The 27,873-nt window shown below is 40.7% G+C and overlaps 1 protein-coding gene across 2 annotated transcripts in view; it reads left to right on the top strand.

The window, feature by feature from the left end:
- The window catches only part of ELOVL2 (ELOVL fatty acid elongase 2), a 98,560-nt gene that overhangs the window by 26,650 nt on the left and 44,037 nt on the right, over positions 1 to 27,873 (top strand). For both annotated transcript variants that reach the window (XM_065584957.1, XM_065584956.1), the window contains exons 2-3: positions 15,011 to 15,074; positions 23,817 to 24,004. In XM_065584957.1, coding sequence (XP_065441029.1) covers positions 15,011 to 15,074; positions 23,817 to 24,004 — 252 coding nt within the window. The remainder of the gene's footprint in view (positions 1 to 15,010; positions 15,075 to 23,816; positions 24,005 to 27,873) is intronic.

The following is a 27,873-nucleotide window of genomic DNA, read 5'->3' as shown; positions in this document are numbered from 1 at the left end:
GAATTATTTTGGGGAAGATCTATGGACTCAATTACACAGATGATAACAATGGTCCTTTCTGGCCTTGGAATCTAAGAATCTATGAAAACAAATCTTTTTTGGAAATTCTTTAAATTCTGGAGTTCATGTGATTCTTTCACTTTTAAAATGCACCTAAATATATTTGAGTAATAACCTTTTGTGTAACTCAGCACCATGTTTCTGTTGCTTCATGTAACCCACAGCTATTTGTTCATGTTCAGGAAAGTGAACATATTGGGGTAGATTCTGCCTAGTTTACACTCTGTTTAACTTATTGACTCCAGTGGTTTTGCCCAGGATGTATGTCAAGACAGATTTAGACCCAGTGGGTGAGATCCTCAAAGGTAGGGGCCTAAATACCTTTGAGAATCTCACCCAAGGTACTTTTGGGGACATTAATTGACCCAATTCTACTCTCCATTCATGGATACAAATCCCAAATATGTCAAGGGTGGTTTCAAGAGGAATAAAATGGGACACAATTTGGCTCAGTAGCTTTAAGACTGGATTAACTGAGGAACTGTTTTGGAGTTTGAAAAAGTAGCCAGAAAGCAAACAAACACTGGCTACTGTTGGCTGCAGTGTTGCCAGTTCTTGTGGTTTATTACAAGTCTCCTGATACTTGGTGTATTTTTAAAGCTTCAGCTCCTGGCATTATGATGTAACTAAGTGAGAATTTCTGCTTTCATTTTTAAACAAGTAAATTTCTAGCCCTTATGGTTTCAGGGAAAAGCTTGAAAATGTGATCTTGGGTGATGGTTAGAGACAAGGAAACCAGAAAGTAACCCCCCCCCCCCACCCAAAGATGTATTATATTTGTAAAATCTAATGAATTTGGGGGGCTTGACTTGTCGTTTTCACACACTTTGGACTGACAGTACTGTGATTACTCAGGACACTCAAAAAGGACTCTGTCCTCTAGGACCTACCTGCACAGGACTCTTACTGGTTTCAATGGGGTTTCTGTGCACAAAGGGTTTTCAGGATCAAGCCACACAGGTGACTTTTTAGAAAACTTAACATTGTTAGAAAAAAAATGATGGTGATCAGGATGTAATGCAAGTGTGTGGCACATTAGGTGTGTTTCAGGTTTTATTTATACCATTTAATGAGGGAGTAATTCTGTTGACCTTAGTGGATTTGCACAAGTCTGAAAACAGTGTGAAAATACTATCAGGCCCATTATTATTACTTGTGAATTTAAGTCTTGTCTGTCACAGTATGCATCAGTCCATCCCTCTAGGTTTTTGTATTGTGCCTATCACCATAGTAGCTAAGCACCTTGTTTAATTAAATAAGCCTTAAACCTTTCTAATGTGCACATATTAAGCGATGCACATTTTTTGAAATCTTTTATAACCAGGAAAATAAATAGTGCTGAGTAAAATCTAGACTTCAGAACACATTACCAATCATTTTCACAAGTGGATAGATATAGCAAATAGTATGTCATGCTGCATGCATTTTAATAAATACAATTATTTGCATAACTTTTGGTTAAAATACATTTTTCATGAATCCTAAAGTGAATAAGTTATAATAATAATTGGGTTTGGGACAGAAAAGCAAGGTGTTAATTGCATGTATATTTCCCAGTTTTTCAACATTTTGTTTTTGAAACAGCTCTCACCCAGTTTTTAATTCTTATTATATGGTCCACTGGTTGTTTTCAGTCTATTAACATTGTTTTCTTTCCCATAGTGATGTCTTTAAGGCTAATTAGCATTGTAGGAGGAAGTGTTAATTAAGCAGCTAGCAATTTGTGTGAGTGATTAAAGGCTTTCCTGGGTTATTAAAATACTCCAAAACAAGATAAGTGAAGTTAAAACCCAAGTCTTAGGTAGGTGCACAGGGTTAATGCATTATTCTCCAGATTTGTGGACATACGGCCAAATCAAGGTGATACTTTCACAGTGTCCCAGTGCTGGCTGTGTACATAGAAAGTGACTGCTTTATTGTGAACTCAGCTTATTAACATTTTAGTGATTAAGTCTCTGAGCAGTTGCTGTGTAGAGCTTTCTAAATGGCTGCTGAAATTTGTCTCCAATACAGGATAAGGAATAATGAAACATTGTTTAACTACAGTCAGCATAAATTAAAAGTGTAGCAGAAACTTGAAAGAAGCAAGTCCTGACATGGATATATGTTCAGAGGGATTGGAAATTCTAGCCACATCGATTCAAATACTTTTGTCCTTTCCGTTGCCATTTGCTTGCAGTAGAAGAACTGTACCCACAACACTAGAGCAGGCTGCTTAAGGTCAGACAAAATTATTCAGTGCTAGCTATGGAGCCAGAGTCAGGGAACATGAGGTAGGAAATCCCTTTATGATCCTCCCCGACTGTAACAGGAGGGGTAGTCTCTTGTACATTAATCCTAGTCTTGGGGACACAGTGTTACATTACAGAGAGCTGGGACAGCAACCAAAAAACCTAGTTCTTAAACATAGAGTCCCCTTTGTTTCATTGCACTACTAGGAATTGTGGGAAAACTGAAGCTGTTCATTTTTTTTTTTAAGGTTCATTGTCTAACTAGCGTAGGGGTCCTGTGTACAAGCTTAGCATCGACTATGCCTCTTATGTCTGAAATGTGTTGCAGTGAAAGACTGAGAAAAGATACACACTATGCTAGAACTAATGTGTCCTGTTTCCCCCATCCCTCCTTTTCAAGGTTGAGAGTGAGAAATTAAACATGGAATCGTGTATGTCAGTTTGCAAAAAGTACATTATATTCCACGTGCTTTAATTATTCTATATGATAAAGTTATCTCAACAGCAAGAAAGCCAAATCTCTCTATATATGTATAAGGGGGGGTGGGACACAAACCACTTAGACACAATGTAGCATACATAGGAAACTAAGCACATCCTAATCTTGTTGCTGTTACCCTTTTCTTCCATCTCACCTCCCACATTGTTTATTGCTATTATTCCTCATGTTAAGCCACACTATTGACTGTGAGCTCCTTGGGGCAGGGACTGTGTGTATTATTTATCATTAAGGCATTAAGCACATTTTGGGTGCAGCATGCATAAACAGGGAAATATTTTATACTATTATGTTCCAAATGCAATTAATCTGATTCACAACTCTTGAATGAGCAATTAATCTACACTACTTTGACAGAGTTGTTTCCATGCCATACCTCTTTACATGCAGTTGTCTATATTGCTTCTGTGTAATGATAACTTCTAAGTACTGTTTCTTCATTTTAGCTAGTTTCATGTTGTTATTAAGCCCAGCTGCTTGAAAATAGATTAAACTTTCATAAGGCAAACGTAGGTGTATATTCTGATTTTGGTGAGCACGCATAACTCCTAGTGAAGCCAACAAGAGTTGAACAGACTAATTCAGAGGAGAATATAACAAAATTATCCTTTCTGTAAAAACATTGCTCTGATTCTTCAGTTGTAGCACAGGTACCCTTATTTTCCATGCAAGAACTTTCTCTTATCCAACCTTCTTCTAACCAGGGCGAGTGCCAAAGGACTATCCCTTTCTCTGAGAAAGTGACCCATTAACTCAGGCAGGTGTGACTAGGCAGAATTTTCACCTACCTTTTCATTTTTGACTGTTGTTTCCCCCCATTTCATCCCAATGCAGTGATACACACAGAGACACACTCACAATATGATCATTGACACAGCTATATATAATCACTGATGTTATATTGTTATTCAAAAGTAGTGGTTACAGAGTTTGTTTGGTTTTTTTAAGTTAATAATTGCTGCCATTTTCTTGAGAACTGACATGCCACATCTAAGATGCTGCCCAGAGAAATCTTCTATAATTACAAGTTAAGCTGATGTTCCACTATGAAGTAGGTAGACTAGAGTAGGATTACTTTTAAAAGGATTGCATTAATCTGCTTTGGTGGCCGTTTCATTTTGCCACACTAATAATAAGTAAGTGGATAGATTATGAAGATATGCTACTAGGGCTGTAAATACTTATTTGACATATATACCATATTAGGCCATAACGATGATACCTTTTCTTTTGTTTTGTCAAATAATGTCTGAGATTTAAGGCAGATGAGATCCTATTTTGGGTGATGTGATTGCTATGTCTAACATTAATGATTAATATTTTTCATTTCGTAACTTTAGCAGTAAAACAATAGGAATGGAGAACATCAAATATACAATATAATTACATTACACAAATTTAGAAACAATAAAAGCAAGAAGCAACAGGAAAGTAATTTTTTCCACATAAAAGAGAAAATGTCATCATCTGGTCTTTGAAAAAAAATCAGTTAGGAAGATAATACAATCAGTTAACAGCTAAGGCACGTATCTACAAGGATTTATGGTCTAATTAGATACTGAGAGCAACAGCAAATATTTCATTCATACTCTAGTTACATATTATTCAATGAATCAATAGCACAAGAATTCTCTAACTTACTATTTCTAGCATTTAAAAAAAACAGTGAATTAGTCACATTATAAAACCAATAGCCCTTCCTGCCAAATTTCATCTGACAATGATATGGATAATAAAGTCAAAACTTAGGGTTGATATATTGAATGTGAGGAACTAACACAATCAAATGTTTATAATGGTTCATGGTTGGTTGAGTGAAGTCTGCAAACACAAAGACCGTGTGTCCAGAAATTAGCTTAGCTGAATATTGACAGGCAAGTCTCAGTATTCATTCACCAGGTAGATAAAAATATTGCTCTGCTTCTTAGGATCTAATTCTCCTCTGCCTTGCCTCTTGTATCATTATTTACACCGGCGCAAAGTGAGTGTAAAAATAGCTACCAGTGTGATTGGCTTGCTTCTTACACCCACTTTGCACACACTTTTTGCATGAATGGTTGGCTGCACAAGGTGCAAAGGAATGTAAAATTAGGCCCCTTATTATCACCCAAAGATTTGAACAACATTTTTTTCTTACTGCCATGTTTCTCCCTTCTTTAGCCATAAACATCAAGATTTTCTTTTGCAGAATGTAGCTCAGATCCATGAGACATGAAAGCCAAATTCTGCCCTCAGCATACCCACTACAAGACAGTAGTGATGCATAGCTGTAGTGGAAAGTTATAATTTTGCCATTTGTGATTTAATTAGTGGTTCACAAGTCATCTGCCCATAGCACACTAACTACTGTACAAGCATGGCTTGCAGTTTCCCAGCTGTGTTAGTGTTGCAAATTAAGTATTGGACTAAGAACATGGGGTATGTAACGTGGCAATTCATAACTCACACAAGTTGGGTAGGTTTGAGTCAGCTAACCTAAATACATTTTTTTTTAAGAAAACAGGAGAAGACAAGCACTTTGCATTTTCTCTTTCTCCAACAAGTTGCCGTGTGTGAACTGTATTTGTGGCTCAAAAAGGAAAACCAGAGATTTGGTTGGAATTTTACACCTGGTAGTAGTTAGTGGATGAAGAAGCTTAAGAGCTCTATCTTATGTGATATGTTCAGGGCATACTCAGAGCAGTTACATAAAAACATAAATGCATCGCAACCTTCCAGAAACAGTAGCACTGTTTTAGTTCTTAAAATCCAGAACATTAACACACAGAGAAAAAGCAGGCCGATACCTAAGGTAGAGAGAGACAACTCACTCCACCTTGCTCTAGGCTGGCCTTTGGCAGACTGACTCTGATCTCACACTTCCTTACAGAGTGCCCTAGGCTGCAAGCAGGGCCAGGAAACCCCCCTTCTGATTAAAAGGGATAGCCTGTAATTTTAACATAATTTTCAATATCCCACATTACCTAATCTGTCTCAATGATTATACCAGGTTATTAACTTTGGTCTTTCATCAGAGACACAAACCTGAAGTGCTGACCACTTTTAGAAACTAAAGAGCCTATGCTATTTTTAAAACATGTAATATAAATATTAGTAATAATTGGCATTTCTATAGCACTTTCTGGGCAAAGGACCACAAAACACTTTTAGTAGTCCCAATACCCCTAGTTAGGTAGGGTAAATGTTATGTTCCCCCTCAGTGGATGAGGTAAATAAGACACAAAGATTACCTAATTGATCCAGGGACACTAAATCAAGAGTGCTAGCCTCATAGTTCTGGTCAGATTCCAACTTGGGCAACTAAATTATTTAGTCCAGGCTATTTGCAAAACCACCTTTCTCCTCATATGATATCCTTCCGATCAGCTGAGGAGCTTGAGCTACCCTGCTTTAACTGGGAGAGTGCTACTCATGGGTTATTGTTTTTTGGTTCTGCCTACCTAAATCCCTCCTTTTATTATCCCAAAATTTATTGCACAGTGTTTCCCAGCTACAGAGACCAGCCCACCCCTGAAGTCCCTGCTCCTCCTTTTTCTGTAGCTGGAAGCTGCTCACTTGTTTCCCCCCTCAGGGGAGGGCCCTTACAGAGCCAACAGGAGGTCAGCCCTAGTACAAGCCAGGGAGGAGCTACCTCAGGCTGCAAGGGGAATGGCTTCAGGTGTTTTACTCATGAAACAAATTGCTGCACAAGTCACTTAACACATTCAACCATGTTAAAGTAGTAAGTCATTTCTTGAATTTGCTAGTATAAAATTAGCGGTACAATGTGGGACTTTATGGTTCCACTCATGTGCGGCTGGAGTTTGATACATTTAAGGTGGTTTTATCAGTTCAAAAGGAAGCGAGAATTGTGGCAATTAGTGATCCTCTGCTGTAACACTGTTGAAACGAAGTCCTGCAACAATAGGAGTATGGTGTGCGCTTTGTTGTTGTTGTTGTTGTTGTTTAAGGCTAGGAAAAGCTCTTGATAGAGTAAAAAAAAAATGGCTCAAAAGCACTTATAGTTTGATCTTCATTTTGTCTGACAAGTTTTTAGGATCAGGAAAGTGAGGAAACTCAAAAGGAGATTTTAAAACGTTTGGGTTTTTTCCTTACATTAGGTTATCATCAGCTGTTGCATATCTCACAAATATGACAGGTTCAATCAAGTGTGTGAGAGAGAGCGCTCTACCATTACATAAGATTTTGATCTAGAAAAGCATATAAAAATATATCACTAACTCCTGATAGATTCAGGTCTGTGAAATTAATGAACAAATGTTAGCAGCCTGGATGCAGCTCACACCTATCGTTAAGGGCTAGATGGACCTCTACTGATACTGAACCCTATACTTTGCAGCTCCCAGCACCTGTGGAGGCTGCTGTATCTGGAGGGAAATTCATATCTCAGCAGTGTTTCAACTGCTGCTTTCCTCAGAGGTTATTCCAGGAAAGAGGAGGCTTAGCTTCTGAAAGGCATTCCATAGAAATCCTACCAGCAGAGATGATGCATAACTATTGATAGTGGGGTGGCACAATTTAAAAGTGCTGGTGCTATGCAGTGGGGTTCAGGGAAGGGCACATAAACGTTGGCAGAAATCGGGGGGGAGATGTGAACCAATGTGCCCCCACACACGTGTTGACTCCCTTTCCTTAGCCAGCACAGTGAGCCCCCCAGCAGTGGGGAGGTTGTGATCTGCTTGAGCTACTAATGCTTCTCTTTGCGTGGCTCCAGTTTGAGCCAAAGAGGCTTGTATCAAGGAGGGTGGTCGCTGCTGCTTCTTTGCCAAAAGAAAAAAAAAAACCATGGCCCTTCTTGGATATGCCACATTTATGACCATTTCACACATGGGGGTGACGGGGCTGGCAGGAAGAAATAGAAGTGTTGAGCTTTTATGAGAAATGGTGAGCCATTTTCAGAAGCTAAACTCATTTATACATTCATTCAGTTGCTAGTAGTAAAGGCACTGGTTTAGTATTTTTACTCCTTTGAGTTTTTCTGTTGTATTAAAGGAAACTGATATATTTCAATCTTTAAATTACATGGATTTTTTCTTACTGTCAAAATACACTGTACTATTGTTGTGCTATATGTATTGTGTTATATGTATTGAGTTATAGTCAAGGGTGGGATCCTGTAGTGCCAAACCCTCAAGAAAACATGCTATAGAATTTGACTAACTTTTACTACAGCCAATAGCTCTGATGAGTTGTGCTCCCTTCCACTTACACTGACAGAGAGGCACAAGTATTAGTGGAAACTGGGCTGGGCTGCAGAAGGGGGAAGCATGCCTCTTTCCAACAACATGCCTGTTTCAATTCCTTGCCTTTTCTCAGGTGAGGCTGCCACTTGTTCCAAGTTAGGTGATGAGGTTGTTGAATGTCACCGTTCAGGGCAACTGCACCTGTGTTTCCCCCTCATTATCCAGTAAAGGCCCCAGCTCTCAGGCTTCCAGCTCCCCCACAGTCACCGCGCTTGGGTGGAGACCTACACATTTCCCTGACTCTATGGTGGTATTTCAGCAAAAGACAGACTGCTTTTGCAGGTCGGTTTTGCTTCCCTCCTCAGAGATGGTACACAGTGTGCTTGTCACAGCTAAGTTGCCACACAGCTCTTTCTAAGCAAACACATTTATTCTTAAAATAAAGGCATTACAGAGAAACAGGGCTGGCTCCAGGCACCAGCCCAGCAAGCAGGTGCTTGGGGCGGCTAACGGAGAGGGGCGGCACATCCTGCTCTTCAGCGGCGGGTCCCTCACTTCCTCTCGGAGCAAAGGACCACCAGCCGCCAAATTGCCGCGAAGACTGAAGCAGCGATGGTAGAGCAGATCACAATCGCTGCTTTTCTTTTCTTTTCTTTTTTTTCTTTTTGCTGCTTGGGGTGGCAAAAACCCTGGAGCCAGCCCTGCAGAGAAATCATATTAAAAACCTACAAATGTGGTAATAAGCTTACCAGAGATCACCCCCTCACTCCAACCAGGGTTCTGTCAGTGATTAGTCCTTGAAACCCTGCACAGGGATTTTTTCCTGTGGTCACAAGTTTTGTTCCAGATGAGTCTAAAACTTTGGCTTGCAGATGTGAAAAGATGTGTGAGTCCAATATGCTTACTGTTCTGCCACTCCAATTTTAATTTAAAAATAGGTATTTGAAACAATGAAGTTGCAAATGTAGCACCAGTCACTGGAGCCCTGTAGCGAATCTGCAGGGATAACGTGATTTTGTTTACATTAATCCAAGGAGCACATTTGCATAGTAAGGCAAGTTTCTAACTCTCCAAAGAAAAAAGGGGACATTTATCAAGAGGAAGGAATACTACTATTTCATTACCCTACACTTTAGTAGCACCTGGACCATTTTAAGAAGGAACACAAGAGTGGGACCATGTGACATAATTAAGAAAAGTCATACAGCAAAAAAGAGGCTCTGGAGAACAGAGACTAGCAGATGATACAAATAAATTTAAGAAAGAGAAAGCACATCTGAAGATCTATACTAAGAAACCCCTTCCAGCTTGTGCTCCTAGCAGGGAGTGCAATCTTTCACAATCTTTCACGACTGAGGCCGTATAAGTACTCCTTACTCCCCTGAGAAGGCAGTGGACCTTCTCAAATAGGTAGGAATTACTCCTCTGAGTAACAGTTCTAGGCCCAGTGTGAGTGAATCAGAGTGCTCCTAAATCTGTTCTTGCTTGCACTAGATGTGATAGGGTTGGTGGCCTGCTTTGAGCACTAGTTTCTTGTGTTGACCAACCTTATGAGACCAACACTGAAAACAAGAACACGTAAAAGATCCCATCCTTCTTGGTTATGTGATACCAGCCAGAGCATCAGGCATTTAATAGAATATTGCTTTCGCTGTGAAATGAGCCGGGAGATCAATATACCTTTAATGGCATTGCTTTAAGACTTGCCATTAAAAATAGAAACCCAGATTCCTTTACAACCTAGTCTGAGATGCCCACTGACGGGCCAACAACATCTTGAAAATGGTGGGTCTACTGCATAGGGGGACCAAAGCAACAGATACTTCCCACAAAGAGACTCCACAAACTGCTTGGGGTATGCTGCACAATGTATCCCTAATATGGGTCTGTATAGCTCACTACAGAGTAGGGGGATATAAGCATAATTCCATATCCAGCAGTAACTTGATGCAGCCCAATTGCATAGGTACCTTGGCCTTACTTCCATGCTGGGGTGAGGAATATATTTCCATAATGCCCTCCTATTTCCCAGAGGCAAATGCCAGTTTATTCAGGCTTTGCTTAGGCTCACGGTTGGGCCCAGTGTAAAGATTTTAAGGCTGCTATAAGAGGGCTCAATTTAAGCTGACATAAATGATCAACATTTTTACTTAGATTTTTTAAAAACTGATCAAGACAGCTGGCTGGTAGCAAAAAGTTGTGTGGCAGTGTAATCTCTTCTGAGCTAAAACTGAATGGCACCCTCTGAAAACATAGACAGCAAATTGCTAACAATAAATCAAGGCAAGCTCAAATATATTCTGAAATTCAGGCTCTCTCTTACAAGGTTATGTTTTTAGATCTAATGCAGCTGAGCAGGAAGAAATGGATTATTTTTTGGTGGACTTAAATACATTAGGAAACTACTAAACCACACAAACTAAACCATACATTAGGAAACTGTAAACCAATGCCAGGGTGAGAGGAAAAGGAGCTAGCAACACTAGATGCTGCTCATGATTGTATTTATTAACTTCTTACGTAATACTTAACTTACGTAAGAGAAAGGAGAAAGCAGAACTAAGAATAAAGTTGATAATCAAGCTATCCAATACATCTGTGCTGGTCAATCCTGTTAGAATGCGTCTCATAACTTCAAGAGACAAAATGGGTGAGGTAATATCTTTTATTGGACCAACTTCTGTCAGTGAGAGAGACAAGCTTTTGAGTTTACACAGAGCTCTTCTTCGGGTCTGGGAAAGGTACTCAGAGTGTCACAGCTAAATACAAGATCAAACAGATTGTCCTAACTACTTATGCTAAACATATTGTAAGGGACCATTCAAGGTGAAGTGACAGACAGGTCGAATTTGGATACTTCTATTCCTGAGCATCCATGGGCAAACAGAACCCTTTGTGTTTACATTTGCCCAAGACATAGCTACTTCTATATATTTTTCCTCCAGCTTGCCCTGCCAGAGAGGCAGAGAAGGAGTTTCCAATCTAGAGTGTTTGATGGTAAAATGCTTGCAGAACAGATGTTCATTGGCAAACTGTTCCTATTTTTTATTCTTCTATATAAAACCTATACTGTATGGACAGTATGTGCATTATTTTTGCATAGCTCATGGTGCCTTTATAGTAATACTGATCAGGAAACCAAGGCAACCAGGAGACAGAGGTGTAAATGTAAGGCAAGTATAAGACTGATTTTTCCCCCATACTGACTGACCTTGAAGCAATGTTTCAAATATAATCAGCATGAACATATCACATAAGCACATTTTATTGCTACTGATTCATTTCCACTTCTGTTGCAAAAATAAATACCTCATGAGAAATCTGTACGTTGCATATTGTCATTTGATGGCAATTTTTCATCCTTTCAGTTGTTCACACCAGTAAGGGTTTTCTGGGGGTGGGGTAAGGGGAAAGAGGGGTGAGAAATGAGTGAGAAAATTGATGACAGTGCCAATATCCAGAGTCGTGTCCTATAAAGAGAGGGAAGAAAATAAAATCTATATTAATCTCGCGACTGGTAACTCAAGCTTCTTGGCAGATAAGAGACATAGAAATGATTTGCCAGAAATGCAGACAAGCAACACAAATGTTTATGCTGCAGACTGTTTCTATTTTCTTGTATTTTTACATACAATGGGCTATGTTGTACTATATCTCCACAGCAATCACTGAAGAGTTCTTCCAGAAGCCATATGGCCTACTGATTTCTTTTTAGAAAGTTTTATTTTGATTTCTCAGTCATTTTTCAAAGTAGTTCCCCTAGTAGGTAAATAAAATGTATTTTTTTGTTTAACTTGTCCATGCATAGGACTTGGTCAGCAAAACATCAGCCTCTGAATAGCTCAGAGATATGCTAAGGGCTAAAATGGTCAAGAAGTGTGGAAACCAGGGAGACAAAGAGAGAAGCATAATTCTCCTGTTCTGTCTCTTCCACTAAAATGGTCTGTGTAGCTGCTGGTACCAATATCCTTCTTGATATTTTCATAGTTAGCTCATTCACTTTTGCACCTGTACAAAAACACAGTATCACTTACAAATGCAAAAAACACATGTGATCCTACAAATGTATTTCATTTACAATGCACATATCAATTATGATTTTTCTTTATTTGATACACTAACCCTTCTTTTAGGCATGGATAATTAAATGTAGTAGTGCATTCTGATTTATGAAATTACCACCCGATGAAGTGGGTTTTAGCCCACGAAAGTAGGCAGGTATCTTTAAAAAAAAAAAATCTCCCTTTTACTCTCCTCTTCTTTCATCTAAGTAGTTGCAAGAATTCAGTCTGTCAGTAATTCTCATTAAAATGCAGCCTAAAGTAGACTTGCCTACAAAATTCAAATATAAAAGGAATTTATATTAATGATATTACTCACAATGTGTACACATTATTTACATAATCTGATCATGAATGCAAGCACTTTGTATTGTAATGTCAATAGCTATACATCATGTAAATCCATGCTTGTGTGTGTGTTTTAAAACAGATTAATCTACAGACAGTAGTGCCTGAAGCAAATACTCACCAGCAACTACACACCACACAACAAAACCACTAACTCAGGAACCAATCCCTGCAACAAACCCCATTGCCAACTCTGTCCGCATATCTATTCAAGGAACACCATCATAGGACCTAATCACATCAGCCACACCATCAAGTGCTCATTCACCTGCACATCTACCAATGTGATATATGCCATCATGTGCCAGCAATGCCCCTCTGCCATGTACATTGGCCAAACCGGACAGTCTCTATGCGAAAGAATAATGGACACAAATCAGACATCAAAAATTGTAACATTCAAAAACCAGCAGGAGAGCACTTCAATCTCCCTGGAAACTTAATAACAGACTTAAAAGTAGCATCTCTTCAACAAAAAAATTCAAAAACAGACTTCAACGAGAAACTGCAGAACTGAAATTAATTTGCAAACTGGACACCATCAAATTAGGCCTGAATAGAGTGGGAGTGGCTGGGTCACTACAAAAAGTAAAAAGAACGAGGAGTACTTGTGGCACCTTAGAGACTAACAAATTTAAAGTAATTTTCCCTCTGTTAATATTCACCCCTTTTTGTCAGCTGTTGAGAATAGGCCACTTCCACCTTGATTGAATTGGCCTCGTTAGCGCTGACCCCCCCACACACACACACTTGGTACGGCTTTTCATATGCTGCAATATATATACTGCCTACTGTATTTTTCACTCCATGCATCCGATGAAGTGGGTTTTAGCCCACGAAAGCTTATGCCCAAATAAGTTTGTTAGTCTCTAAGGTGCCACAAGGACTCCTCGTTGTTTTTGACATGGTAGTATAACAGATCACTGATGGGAGCTAGCATGGCATTTTCCAAATGAAAACGGGCCGAATCTTCCCTTTCATAAAACTTTAAACAAACAGGGGGACTGGATAGCTCAGAGATATGATGGGTGAGAGTTTCCAATCTATGTCATTTGACTAAACGGTGGTGGCTCAGTCGTGATGCCTGTTTAAAATTAGTTTGCTGGTCTCAGAATAAATTTCTGGCAGACAACTCTTGTTTCATAACCCACCACTGTAGCGGGCACCTTGCTGGCAATCTCAGCAGAAAGCCCCAGACCGGGATGGAACTTTCCTCCAACTTTAGTGGTCACTTCCAGCTCACTGCAGGGAAAACTTTGGCTGCTGGTATCGGTATCTTTTCTATGGGGAGATGCCAATTTCTAATGCCCCCCATCAAGTACCTTTCAGAAAAGCTAAACTTCTCAGCAACAAGATTTGTCTTATCTCAATGATCCCTTTGATTGGAACCTTTCCCTTCATTTGTAAAAATAAAACTAAAAAATGAAATTGGTTTTTGTTCTGGTTTTGTTTTACTGAGATCAGACGAACCAAGCAGCATTCTGTAGAGATTAATTTCTTCACCCCAAGGTGCTGCAAAACCTGTCCCCTTCTGAGACATTTCTCTTAGACCTGGAGCAAGTTATGTGCAAAGATGAGTGCAGAGAGGTACACATTTATTCCCAATAACCAGCCTATTCATTTTTAACATCTGGAGTAAACCAAATCTTGCCCTGTGATGTGCAAATGCATTGGCGGGTAGAGAACTTAAGGAGTTCTCCTCCAGAGCAAAACAATAGCGCAGCAGTACAGCATTGCTGTGCAACTGTCAGGAGAATTCAGAGGGCACAGCAGAACATTTTGGCTGGCTGGTCCCCTATTCTTTCAAGATTATGATCTCTTGCAAGGGTTTGGACTGCACAGCATGGGAGTATATGAAGCAATAGGTGTGAAAAGGATAGCCTTCTAATTAAGGCAGTGCACTAGAACTCAGGAGAGCACTCTTCAATTCCCAACTCTGCCAAAGACTTCTGGACCACCTGGGATAAATAAAAGTAGTTCTATTAACTTGGATCTTGCCTCAGTCCCTTTTCTTCAAATTAGCAATAATGTAACTCAGATGCTCAGATAGTGGTGATGAGGGACTAAGGATGTGGAATATGTAGCTTTTGCAGGTGGGGAAAAAAATCTTCCCTCTTCAAAACAGAACATCAATACATTTAACTAGTGCACAATCACAGTGTGGCTGACAGCCAGGTGGCTTCATAAAGCAGATCAGGGTTACTGACTGCTCTTTTCTCAAATATAGATTTTAATGGAAAAACTAAAAAAGCAAGCATTGCTGGGGTTCAAAGAAGGCCAAGGTACTTTCTAAACACTAAAAGGCACCTGTTACAGATTAGATTCATTTAAAGGCTTGCTCATTTTCATTTCTAAAATCTCCATTTAAATTGCATTTATTTCCTCAGGGGTCTATTGTGGTAGGTACATGCTATTTCCACTAATGGCATTAACGGGAGCTGTGGGTGTAGCCACAGCAGAATATAGCCCTAAATCTTTTCATGTTAAAAGAGCACTTTTTTAAAATGTGGATGATTGTTGTCAGGTACCTTGAGACACTTGTGTGTAAAAAGGCTCTCTGCAGGTTTATTTTTGTATTGTATTTTCTATGTGAGGCATGAGCTAACAATTTGTCACGTGTCTTTCTAGGAGCAGCTGAAGGCTTTGGACTGGGAAATAAACACATTTGTGGATTATATGTTTGGGCCTCGAGGTAAGTGTGTTTTTCAGGACTCAAAATAATTGATCTTTTCATGTGCAGACAAAAACTGTTTGAATCATCTTCAGATGCAACATAATAATTGAAAATAAGAAAAGCAGTTGCTTTCCTGAAGACAGTGAACAGCATGTTCAAAGCTGACTTGAAATTTTGAATGCCTCACTGCAAACACCAGAAGGAGGCCAGGCTGGATTTTCTGAAAGTGCTGAGCACCCACCTTCTGGAAAATCAAGGCTTGGAGTCTCCTGGATTGTCCTGGAGTCTCTAGGAATTAAAGATTATGTCAGGTGATGAAACCTCCAGGAATATGTCCAGCCAAAACTGGCAACCCTATCAAGCCCCTGTGAGGTGTCTCAAGTGGGGCATTCCAGAACTGTCTCCCAAAATCACCAGTCAGTTATTTAAGAAAAAAGTCTTTAGCACATAATAGTTTAGAAAGAAAAAAAGAAAACAAAAATCTGTTGAAAACTCAGGAACTCTAAATTACGGTGTCAAAAACAAACTTAATTCTATCTTATCCTCTAGCTAATCCCACACCACTTGTTGACACCCAGATATATCACATTACTACATCATCATCTGCATTTCCATTCTAGCCCACAAATAATACCCAAAGTGTTGCACTACAAACCATTTCTCCACCTATCACATTTGGGCTACTGACCCCAATACAAAGTTTCCTTCACTTCAGCCACCTAATATGTTGGCTATATACGTAGGGTAAGCAGGGGTGAAAGGCACCTTCCTTCCACCCCAGACACATCCTACGACCAACCTGGCCCAGAGATAACTAAATCTGGAGGAAAATAATGATTATAGAATAAACAGAAGAACATACTTCTGTTACTGGCAGCCCTCCTTAAGTATTCGCAGAATATGTAGCTGTGTTTTCATGCTCTCAGATGCTATGGTAATGAAAGCCAGATAAACACAAATCAGACACTACATATCTGAGGTTTTCCTGTCTCATTAATACTTGCATGGTATTGGTCACTCAGGTTATAGCTCCTCAAAAATATGTATACTAATATGAGCTGGTAAAAATTTTTCTTACAGGGGGAAGGATAGCTCAGTGGTTTGAGCATTGGCCTGCTAAACCTAGGGTTGTGAGTTCAATCCTTGATGGGGCTACTGAGGGATCTGGGGCAAAATCAGTACTTGGTCCTGCTAGTGAAGGCAGGGGGCTGGACTCTGGACTCTATGGCCTTTCAAGGTCTCTTCCAGTTCTAGGAGATGGGATATCTCCATTAATTTATATTTATTTTAACTGTTTTCCATCAGAAAATGCCAACACGGCAAAATCACAACATTTTGTGAAAATGTGTGCATTTGGTCTGAAGTTTCATGGAAATTATTGAGATGTTTGGCTTCAGTAAAGTCAAAATGTTTCATTTTCACTTTGTTTTGATTTGTCATATTATTTATAATAAAAACTCAAAAAAACCCCACATTTTGTTAAAGTCAAAACAAAATAAATATTTTGTTTCATGAAAAATTCTAAGATTTTGACTTTTCATCCTGAATCAGTATGAAACCAGACTTCAAAATCTCCAAATTTTCTGCACAAAGGAAATTCCATTTTTTGACCAGCTGTAATAATAATCCCATCTTCATGTGGTTCACCTAGTTAACAAAGGGACTAATCCTGAGAGATGCAGACTGCAGTGAAAGTTAAGGGTATCTAGAACCCCCCAGGATGAGATCCAAAATATCAGCAAACCTGGTGCAAATTCAGAGGTCGCTTCTTTCATACCCTTTCTGGTCTTTGGCTACTTGCTCTAGCTATCACCTGAGGAGGTCAGACTTGCTTCCTGAATCAAAATATAAAGACTTACAGCATAGTGTAATTGTAAAGTATAAATTATATTATAATACGTTTTCAGATGCCTCATGCTTGAATTTCATCGGGTTAACATTCTTCAAATCTTAACATTTCTTCCTTAAAGGGAAAATTGTTATAAGGTTCTTAAAAACTGGAAAGTAGTATTTTTTTTTTTTTTTATTCCTTTGGGAATGGCAATCACCTCCATCAACTGTGAAGCATATAGGATCTTTGCAAAACTTTGGCTTGCACAATTTCTGGATTTCTACCTGAATCTATTTTAAAAATGAATAGAATGGCTTCCTAGAAAATACTTGTAAAATAGGCCTTTAATACTAGCAAGCTAGTGCAGTCCAATAACCATGTGTGTGAAAGTTTTGTTCCTTTTTACATATATAAAGGCTATGCCCTTTCATCCTTCTCTTTCCAATGCCTCCAGAGCCAAGTCTTTGAGATGGATGCATTGCAGTTAATATAACTGCATAGCAAATACTATAGCTCCACTGGGTCTTCAGAATGCGCTTCAGTAAAACAAGTACTGCCTGTGCCAACTCACTCAAAGAGATTCACGGTTGGCATTTGAAAGGCAAAGTCTCACAGAAATGACTGCCATTTGAAAGGAATTGAATATTAATAGCCCAAATCAACCAGAGAAACAAAACCTTGTGAAAACATGTGTAGCGCTCAGAGAGATGGTTCTAAAGACATTCATGCACAGACACACATCCTGAGGAACTTATTGGAGGAGAAATAAAATGGGACTTCAGTCCCTCAGCTTGGCAGGATCTAGTGTCACTCTACTTCCATGTCAGTTGCTTCAAATACTTTCCTGAGTTCACCTGTGCTCAAATGCAGGATTTCTCCTTTTCCACCATGTATTGATAAGCTGTCTCTTTCTAGTTGGGAGCAGGACCTCAGTGGCATCTTACTCTATCTCTTGGGGCTGATCTTGGTCCTTACTATGATCAATTTTCATCAATCCCACTGCTCTAAATTACATCTTTGGACACAGATTGGCACCCAAAGACACCGCAATCAGGAAAGAGTAAAGGTAGTTTACAGGCTTCCTCCTCCTTTGCTGTGTTGGATGCAGAAGGGCCAAAGCCAAAGATACAGCCCTTTGACTCGGACATATTACCCTGTGTCCTACAGATATGCTGTTAGCTGTTCTTTTTATAAATGTGCTGAGAGGCCTTCAGTTATGAATACTTCTAAGTTGAAACCATTATTTGCCTCTAAATCCCTTCAACACAGGTATCTCTCCCTGTTGTACTAGTTTAACCCAGCAGAGGGTAAGGTTACAAGTTATTTTGAAGCACCCTGTTACTGGAGGAATGCTCCCATGTTGCTATTTTGTTCTCAGCTGACAACAGGCTTACTTTTCATCTCCTTTTCCTCCCTCCCCGTTACTGACATCTGCTGGCAAGAATAGAACTGCAGTGTGTTCCAAGAGGTGCTGCAGTGAAACAACAGCCCAAGTGGTGCAATTTGACACTATATTTCTTAATTTACCTGTAGCGTTAAACTGTGCAATCGTTAGCAAGTAAGCCACTGGACGTAGCTGTGCTAGTACAATTACAACTAGAAACGAGGGCAATTACAAATTGCAAATTGTGTTTTAAAATACTCTGAGGACAATACTATCAATTCCATATTGAAAATACGATCTTGTTTGTCTATGGTCCCACGCAGTAGCATGCACTTTTACTTTAGTGGTCTGTGACTGTAGAATGACAATCCAGAATAACATGGCATCCTGTAAAATGGTTATATAGACAGATGACTCACAAAAAGTTGCTAAAGTAGATGGACTGACCCCCGAAAGAGAAGCGCTGATGAATTCTAGTGAACTTACCTAAAAAGGCTAAAATAACAAGCATTACAGACTTCTTTCTATTAGCTATTTTCCACTACTATCTGCTCTTAGTTTGACAGCAGGCTAGCCAAAATAAATGACTACTCTGTAAATCCATCTTTTTTATTTTGCTTTATTTTTAGTCAATAGTTGACAACTATTTAGTTGACAACTAGGGCAGTTCCAGGGGCAGACAACTAGGGCAGTTCCAGGGGCAGGCAAGCAGGGCAATCACCCTGAATGCCACCTTCCAGGGGGTGTTGAACTGCTGTGCCACACAGCTTTTTTCCCCCTGCTTTGCTCCCACTTGGTTGGATTTGGAGGGGTGGGATTGATGCACCAAACGTGTTTTTTGCCCTTTATAGACCAAACATTGCTTTCTAAAAGCAATTTCCACTGGTGGTGTTGAAACTCAGTTAACACAGGGTGTGATCCTGCACTTAAAGGCAATGGAAGCTCTACCATTGATTGCAATGAGTACCATCAAGCCCCTGTGTGGCTCTATCTCCTTCTGATGCCTACATCTCACAAAGCAGTTTATATTGGCTGCAGCTTCTGAATTAACCCCCCTTTTGGCTCAAGAAGTAGAGTAATGCTTTGTTCTTATATAGCACTTTTCATCCACAGATCACAAAGCACTTTCAGAGGAGGGTTAGTATCATCACCCCCATTTTACAGAGCGGGAAACTGAGGCACAGAAAGGCAAAGTGACTTGCCCAAGGTCCTCAGAAGACCAGTAGCAGAACTGGGCATAGAACCCAAATATCTTCAGTCCCAGCCCTGTGTTCTCTATCCACTAAACTGCACAGCCATGCTTTTAGATCCAGGTCCTTAGTTCACTCCCTGTATGCCACACTGAGGTGCTTGCCCTTATTTGCTTTAGATTTTCTTTGATGTATACCAAAACAGGAAAGGCTATCTGCTCAGGACACAGTGACCATTCAGGTGTAAGGATCAAAATGGGGCTTGCTTAATTTGATTCTTTAAACAGGATTCCTCTATGCCTCTCTAGTACTGCAGGTGAATTTATTAGTTTTCATATTAAGGAGACAAGAAAAATAAAAAAAAGAAAGGATAGTGACATAGCTTTGTGATGTGGAATGACACTAGTTGCAGGAACGAGAGCCAGTGGTTGAGTTTGTTTTATTCATGTACAAAAACAAATTTAAATTGGCAACATATTGAGAGGGGATATAATTTTTGAGCTGTATGATGAAGTCATATTAACATACCCTTATATATGTATTTTGCCATTAAATATTAACAGCATCAAAAACCAGCTCCAGAAATCCAGACCCTCAGCCACTAAGAAATTCAGATTCTGCCCAGATACAAACAGGCTCCCGCTGTAAGTGACTGAGTTAGAACGCGGAATATCTAGCCACCTCTGAACATCCTGGATAAAGTCTCAGTGCCATTATTTTGCCACTGCTTCAGTGGTGTCAGGATTTCACTCCATGGCTCTGGCTCATCACTATTTTTAATTGGAAAGGAGTTAGTTTGAGATGGAATCTGAGCTTGTGCACATCTCTCTCACCACATATTGTGTTCTGGTGCTCGTGTAGTGCAGTGTCACTCACTGCTTTCGTCTGGGATTTAGTTGTTGGAATGATTCAGAACTGTCAAACTAACAGCACGTCACACTTTCCCACACAACGTAAGTGGATGAATTTGAACCTGTTTCAACATAATGGAGCACTGTGAGTCTGACAGATGGTAGGCACTAATGTTAACTTCTCTCTCTTTTTCTTATTCTTTTTGTCAAATCCATACATTTCCTACCAACACCCCCCCCAAATGATACAGTGCTGTTTTTCGTAAAAAAAAAAAAAAAAAATCAAAACCAACAGCCCAGCATTTATGAGCCACCTTACTAAGAAGAAACAAGTGTGACTGTATACACATAAGAAGAGACAGTGGGAGAAAGGAACAAGTTTCAATTTCAAGCTTCAAGAGGGAGCACTGAAAACCAATAGTAAGACTTAAAAAGTATGTTTAAGTTGCCTGACAATGCAGCCATAGGTCACTTTGTAGTTATTAAAGTGTTAGAACATAAGCTGTGCTCCTTTAGCAACAATGGGAAAACTTGCTTGCTGTGCCTAGAGTAGAAGCTGCTTTCATCACTTATCTAATTTTCCACTTTAGCTCAGCTCATCATCTGATTTCTACCAGTTACTTTTCCTCTAGTTGCAAAGGCAGTTTCTGGTTACCTTCTCACAGTCTCCTGTGGAACTCCTTTGCTCTGGAGACTGCATGCACATGTAAACTCTCTTTAGAAATCAGTCTTCCAAAGCAGGCAAGACTGGTGTTATCCAGGGCCACCTCTAGCTTTTTTGCTGCCCCAAGCAGCAAAAAAAAGTGCCGCCCCCTAGGCCCCCCGCCGAGCGCCGGGCCGCGCCGCCCCTCCCCAGCCGAGCGCCGCGCCACCCCCCCCCCGCTGAGCGCCGCCGGAACCCCCCCCAGAGACCGCCCCCCCGCCGCATGCCAGAGACCGCCCCCCCCTGCGCCGAGCGCCGCTGGAACCCCCCCCCCCGAGCGCCGAGCCCCGCGACGCCCCCCGGCGCCGGAGCCCGCCCCCGCCCCCTGCCAAGCGCCGCCGGAACCCCCCTCCAGCGCCGCGCCCGCGCCGCCCTCTCGCCGAGCCCCGCGCAACCGGAGCCCGCCCCCCCCTGCGCCGAGTGCCGCCGGAACCCCCCCCCGAGCACCGAGCCCCGCGATGCCCCCCGCCTCCGGAGCCCGCCCCTGCCCCCTGCCAAGTGCTGCCGGAACCCCCCTCCCGCACCGCACCCCCCTCCGAGCGCTGAGCCCTGCGCTGCCAGAGCCCGCCCCCGCCCCCCGCCGAGCACCGCCGGAACCCCCTTCCAGCGCCGCGCCCGCGCCGCCCCCTCGCCGAGCCCTGCGCAACCAGAGCCCGCTCCCCCAGCGCCGCGCCACACCACCGGAGCGCCCCCCCCACAGAATGCCGCGCCACGCTCCCCCCACCGCCCCTTACCAGGTGCCGCCCCAAGCATGTGCTTGGGTGCCTGGTGCCTAGAGCCGGCCCTGGTGTTATCATCTATATGATACATTTTTCATCTATATTACATTTTCTCTTTTTTCTAAAGGTACATTCTGTCAAGCTTTGTATGGCTTGAGTTTAATTTACCTTTATTTTCTTATGCCTTATCTCTTTTGTTTGTACTCTCATCCCATGCATTCGATCATGGCCCAAGATCATCTCGATTATGTCTGGTCATCTTCCAGAATGACAGAACTTTTTCCAATGCCATCCTAATTGTTAAGGCTCTTATGCTCTTGTATAGATGGTACTGTGCCTTTGCACAATATGCTGTCTTGGAACAGACAATGCTAGTGCCAGGAGACATGCTGGATATTTATTAATGACCATGTCTAAGAGATCATAAACACATTTTCAGATTCCAAGGAAGAAAACAGCATTCTAGCTTGCTAACACAGAGCGATCTGAACTGACAGAAGCAAGGAAACCCCAAACAAAGGATGCAGCTCCATTACTAGCTGACTGTACTTTTAGGCAGATTTATTCAGCAGCTCTCTCAATAGTGAGAATGAAGATGCTTCTTGGGAGCCAGTTGGGGGTGGGGGAAGACAGATGCAGAGGCTTCCAGCTTTAATAGATCTGGCTGACAGTCTGTGCTTTGAAGAGCTTGCAATCTAGTTTATGACAAAATTCAACTAATGAATACAAAATAATAAGAGGGAAGCAGGGAGGGAGGCAGAAGGTGATAGGAATAATAAGAACACACATTTCTATAGGCTTTCTGTTCACAAGGGGGTAGTTCTAAGTCATTTAAATTTTGTTGTTAAAAATAAGGTTTTCTGATGAAAAAATTACTTTTAACAGAACATTAGAAGATATCTTTTTTAAAAAAAAATCCTTTAATGTTTGATTTAAATATCCCCCTGAAGCGTTTTCAAGCCCAGTTTTTGAAGTATTGTGCAAGAGTGAACAAGTGAAACTACAAACTCTCATGTGGTATTTTACTATCCAATTTAGCAAAATGGAAAAAGTAAACATGAATGGTGAAACAAAGAGGGTTTTTTAAACAAATCCAAATGATTAATAATACAGCTGAGGGTCGTTTTAACATACTGTATGATTTTTTAAACCATAACTCATGGTTCAGATAGAGAATATCTTTTGGAAAATTGGACAGACTTGAAAGAGAATAGCATATATGATGAAGCAATTTCATTTACCCATAAAGTCTGTTGCTGAAGGGATTTTGCTATATTAAGATTGCTTTCCCTGGAAACTCAGTCTCTCCAATTGCAGATCTTGGCAGGGGGGAAATCATAATTATTTGCTCCTGGCATCCCTTTGTTCACCTGAAAAAGAATGATGCTGCAGATTTGGCATGTGAGGCTAGATCACGCTCTTCCTATTCAAACAAGTGTTCTTATTACTGTCAATGAGATTACTTGTGTGAATAAGGCAAGTAGGATTTGGCCTGAATGCTTCATTTCAGGATCAAGCAAGTGTACCACATGAGCTAATGAAGGAGCAAGCCTTTGGTTTAAATAAAAAATATATTTGATATTCAGCAAAACAAACACTGAAAAAGAAATGACAAATGAATAGATTTAATGTGTTTGAAAGCTTTCCCTTATACAAAAGCCCTCCAGTAAGTAAATAAATAAATGAAGAAAGTTGCTACTGTCTGTGAAGTCATAGTTTTTCAAATGTGCATTTTTGCGTGTATAATACTATTAAAAATGCCATTGTCCATTGAACAGACTACGATTTGGTATTTATTTTAATTTTAATTTTGTATTTAAATTTTAACCACAGACCTATGTTGAAATGAATAGAGCATTTTTCAGCCCATTACTGTACATAGCATATCCTTTGGAATGTTACTTCAGGTCATTTACAATGTTATAGTAGCCATATTGGTCCCAGGATATGACAAAGACAAGGCAAGTCTTGGCACATTCCCACTTGTGCCTTTAGCAGACACTCTTCTGAATATGGGCAGCCTCCATTTAGCAGTACTGAGCAAGCCATTTTTAATTGCTCACTGCATTTGTTTCTGTTCAGATTCCAGGGTCAGAGGATGGTTCCTGTTGGATTCTTACCTACCCACATTTTTCCTTACTGTAGTATATCTACTTTCCATATGGCTGGGTACCAAGTTTATGAAGAACAGGCCTGCATTCTCTCTCAGGGGTCATCTCATTGTGTATAACCTTGGAGTTACAGTGCTTTCCTTGTACATGCTCATAGAGGTAAGTTTTCTTAAATGCAGCACCACATCCGAGAAGGCCAAGCACTAAGTCATTTTTCACCACAGAAATATTTTAGTAAAACATAACTTCCAAGGTAATCTGGGCTTTCAAATTGCAACCTCTTTCAGCCAGTTAAACAATTGATCTGTGAAACTATAGAATAATTTGACTCGTATAGCACCGTCTAGCCATGGATCTCAAGGCCATCATTAATGAGCTATGCCTCACACCTACAGTTAGTCAATTTCTGCTAAAACAGAAAGTTTGCAAATATGCATTTGAATTTTTAGTGGCTGTTCTGTTCAACTATGTCTGTTCAATCTTTTTCTTCACCATTTGTGAACATTCCCATGAATTATACGATGCAGTTGTTCCATGTTGGTCCCAGGATATTAGAGAGACAATGTGGGTGAGGTCATATCTTTTACTGGATCAACTTCTGTTGGTGAGAGAGCTTGAAAGCTTGTCTCTCTGACCAACAGAAGTTGGTCCAATAAAAAAATATTACTTCGCCCACCTTGTCTCTCTAATATCCTGTGAATTTTTTGTTTTTTTTTATTTGCATGTATATCTATGGAATGGCTATTTGTTCAAATACCCATATTTACATGTGACTGAACTGATTTATGTAGAAGAGTATGTGCTATATTCATTATTTGTTATTCACTGTCATTTGTTTACACTCCTGTTTAACAGGGTTCAAGCATCCAGTAAGGGAGTGTGTAGTGACCGATCACATGTTATGAAAAGCAAAAATTCAGCTTACTGTGAGAGTTTGGAAACCCCTGGGCTGAGTGTTCGGTGACTACTTATCAGTAAAGAATACACTCTCAGAAATTATAATCTATTAATGAACAGAAAAACGGGTTCAATTTGTCTGATTATTTAGTCAAAATGAATAATTCAACCAGCTCTGTTGTGAAGTAGCATGTTTTCTTATTTTACAAATGGGGAAAATTGAGAGACAGATTAAGTGACTCGCCCAGAGTCACACAGGAAGTTTGTGGCAGAGCTAGGGATAGAACCCAAGTAAGCCTGATCTGCAAGGACATTTTCTTACCCATTTAGGTGATGTTTTGAGAAAATACAGCCTTGCATTCTTGCATCCATGTTCACTCTGATCCCTTTTAGAAAACTACACTGGTCTAGAAAACTTCATAGTAACATAGGTATGGTTCCATTCCCAAATGTCTGTCAGTTGAACAAGCTAAGATCTTGGCTATAGCACCCAATGCTGATCCTGGCTTGCTCAGACATGTGCCCATAATGGACACTACTGGGTGAGCAATGAGATAGATTTTGAGCAACTCATCCTCCCTTGCTGGTTAGAACATGTGCAACTGATGAGAAATGGCAACAGCAGAATAGTGGCCTCCTGCAGAAACAGTTTGCTTTGAGCTCATCACAAAGATAGAGAATAGGAGCAGGGTCCGAAGTACCAAATGATACCAGTTCTGTTAACCACAGTTCTAAACTATCCCGCATTTAAAATGTGTTGGGTTTCCGAGTAATTAATTGTTATGGATAATTCCAGTTACTTTACCTTAGCGTTAACATGCTAAAATTAATCCTCCCATGTTTCTCTGGTAAATAACCCAGCCTGATGAGACAGGCAGGCTGAATTATGTGTTTGTTTTTGGAGTGACCTCTGGAGGTGCTAGATGACATTCCAGGCCTTGTTCAGACTACCCTCGCAGCATTCCAGGCTTCCCAGTGCCGCGTAGGGCACCAGGATCGAGTCATTGACAAGAGAAGAACAAATACTGATTGTTCTCTCAGCAGAATGGCAAAACATTGCTTTGCTCAGAAGTCAAACAGGGCCTCATGAAAACTTTCAAGTTTGAAGGGAATTAATTTCTTTTGATCTTAACAAGAGGCAATTTGTCTGATCAAAACTATGGGCTCAGTTCTGGCTTGTGCAGACACACAAGGGGCTACTCCCACATGAAGAGACTCATCCCATTCAGAATTCACACTGGCTTCAGCAATTTTTACGGGTGCTTGAGGAATGCAGGATCAAGCCCAAAACATAGGAGAAATGAACACAAGCCCACTTACTGGATGGTTTGGCCACTATACAACAATTTGGCTCCTTAATAAAAGTAACACTTTGGGGGTTAACATTTAATTTGTGGTGGAGGCACACAGAACGTTATCCAAATAGTAAGGTTCAAAGAAAATGCAGCATATTACACAGAAAAATCAGACCCCTGCTCTCCTGTGTCTGCAGGCAGGCTCAGCCCTCCACTGAGCAGGTGAATACATCAGAACTTAGCAGATGTAAGTCATACAGCTGAAGTGCACATGATTTTCAATGTAACGGATCTTTGCTGTAAATGCATTGCACAGACTTCCGTTAGGTTGCCTGATCTTTCACTTTCTGAAGATTGTTTTGCTGTACAGAATACTAATTTGTCAATGCCCCTCCAATTATTCATCCAGGCCTCACTTCTGCAACCCATAGCTCATCAGCTTCTGTGTCCAGTTCACACACACGATTTCTGTTGTTCATTAATTACAGTGACAGAGCTCACCACTCCATGTTCTACATCTGTTATGGATCCATTTGTGGACACCCCTTAAATCATTTCCCTTACCTTCTAACCAATCCTGGTCCCAATGCCTCTCAGAACTCCACCTGGCCACCTCTGAGTTGTGTCACTGGCATAGGGTCCTTAACAAATACTATGCTAGAAGCAGCTCCACTGCACCCCTTCCCCACCTGTCCATTCTCCCTACTCCAGGTGGAGAGGGCGCAGAGATGCAGGGCTCAACTGCAACAGAGGCAGCTTCCCTCCAACAGGAGAATTCTGTGCTGGGCCTTTGCAGCTGGATTATGGCTCCGAAGTGCTTGCCGAGTAGTGCACGAGGCTCATAACCCAGCTTGAATATCTGGCTCACGGTCCGAATTTCATCAGTTCACTAACAATTGGCTTACTTTTTTCTTCCCAAAAGATTTCAATTTTTAAATAAAAATCCAAGTGCTGATGGAAAGATTTTTTTCCCAGGGGCAGTGGTGGTGGTGCAAAATGCACAACCTCTGCCCAACTTTAACCAGAATCCTAAATTGTATCCAGAAATGAATAGACAGCCAGAGCAATCTGGGGAACACTGCCGTAATGTGCTATCTCTGGAAAATCCCATCAAATAGTCAGGTCTCCGGGCGTTGCACTAGACATAGATAACTCCAGCAAAATTCACATCAGAAAGAAACTGTTACAACTCTCATGCTACGTAAAGACAGTAACAAGAGACACTTTTGACTACAGACAACATTTGGGAATCCACTAGCCCTGGAAGCTCAAAAAGTATCCTGAACTGTGACTAACAATTGGAAACTAGATTCCCTTAATAATGGGAGCAGCCACGAAATCTACCCAGTTCTTGAGTTGTTTCCCTCAGTAGTCAGTGCCATCTCTCTCCTGTTTAGATTAAACCTCACCCAGCATGCTCTTATCCATGACCTACCTTGTTCAGGCACTGAGAAAACAGAGACACTGCACCACCTGGGTCAAATCAAGAAAAGGTGTAGAGTAGAGAGGTGTGTCATCAGCATATGGTTGGCATTGCATCTCAGGCTGCCTATCTACCCTGTAGTTTCATACACTTATTAGTTCCTATGCACCAGTGAGGCATGTGAATTTTAAGTGAGGGGAGGTAATAGACTAGAGCACCATGCATCAGAACCCTGTCCTCAGAGTAACAGTTAACATAGTCCCTTGGGATCTATCTGAGAGGAAAGAACAAAACCACACCTGAGCAAGTCTATCACGTCTTGCCAATTTTCACATTCAAGTCATGATAAAAGGTTGCCAGTATAGCTAAAAGCAGCACTGTGAGCACCCTCTCTAGAAGGGGGTCAACCACCA

Source organism: Chrysemys picta, chromosome 2 (assembly GCF_011386835.1).
Source record: "Chrysemys picta bellii isolate R12L10 chromosome 2, ASM1138683v2, whole genome shotgun sequence".
Taxonomy (NCBI): Eukaryota; Metazoa; Chordata; order Testudines; family Emydidae; genus Chrysemys; species Chrysemys picta.
The sequence above is the reverse complement of the archived record's forward strand: the minus strand, read 5'-3'. Positions and strand labels throughout refer to the sequence as shown.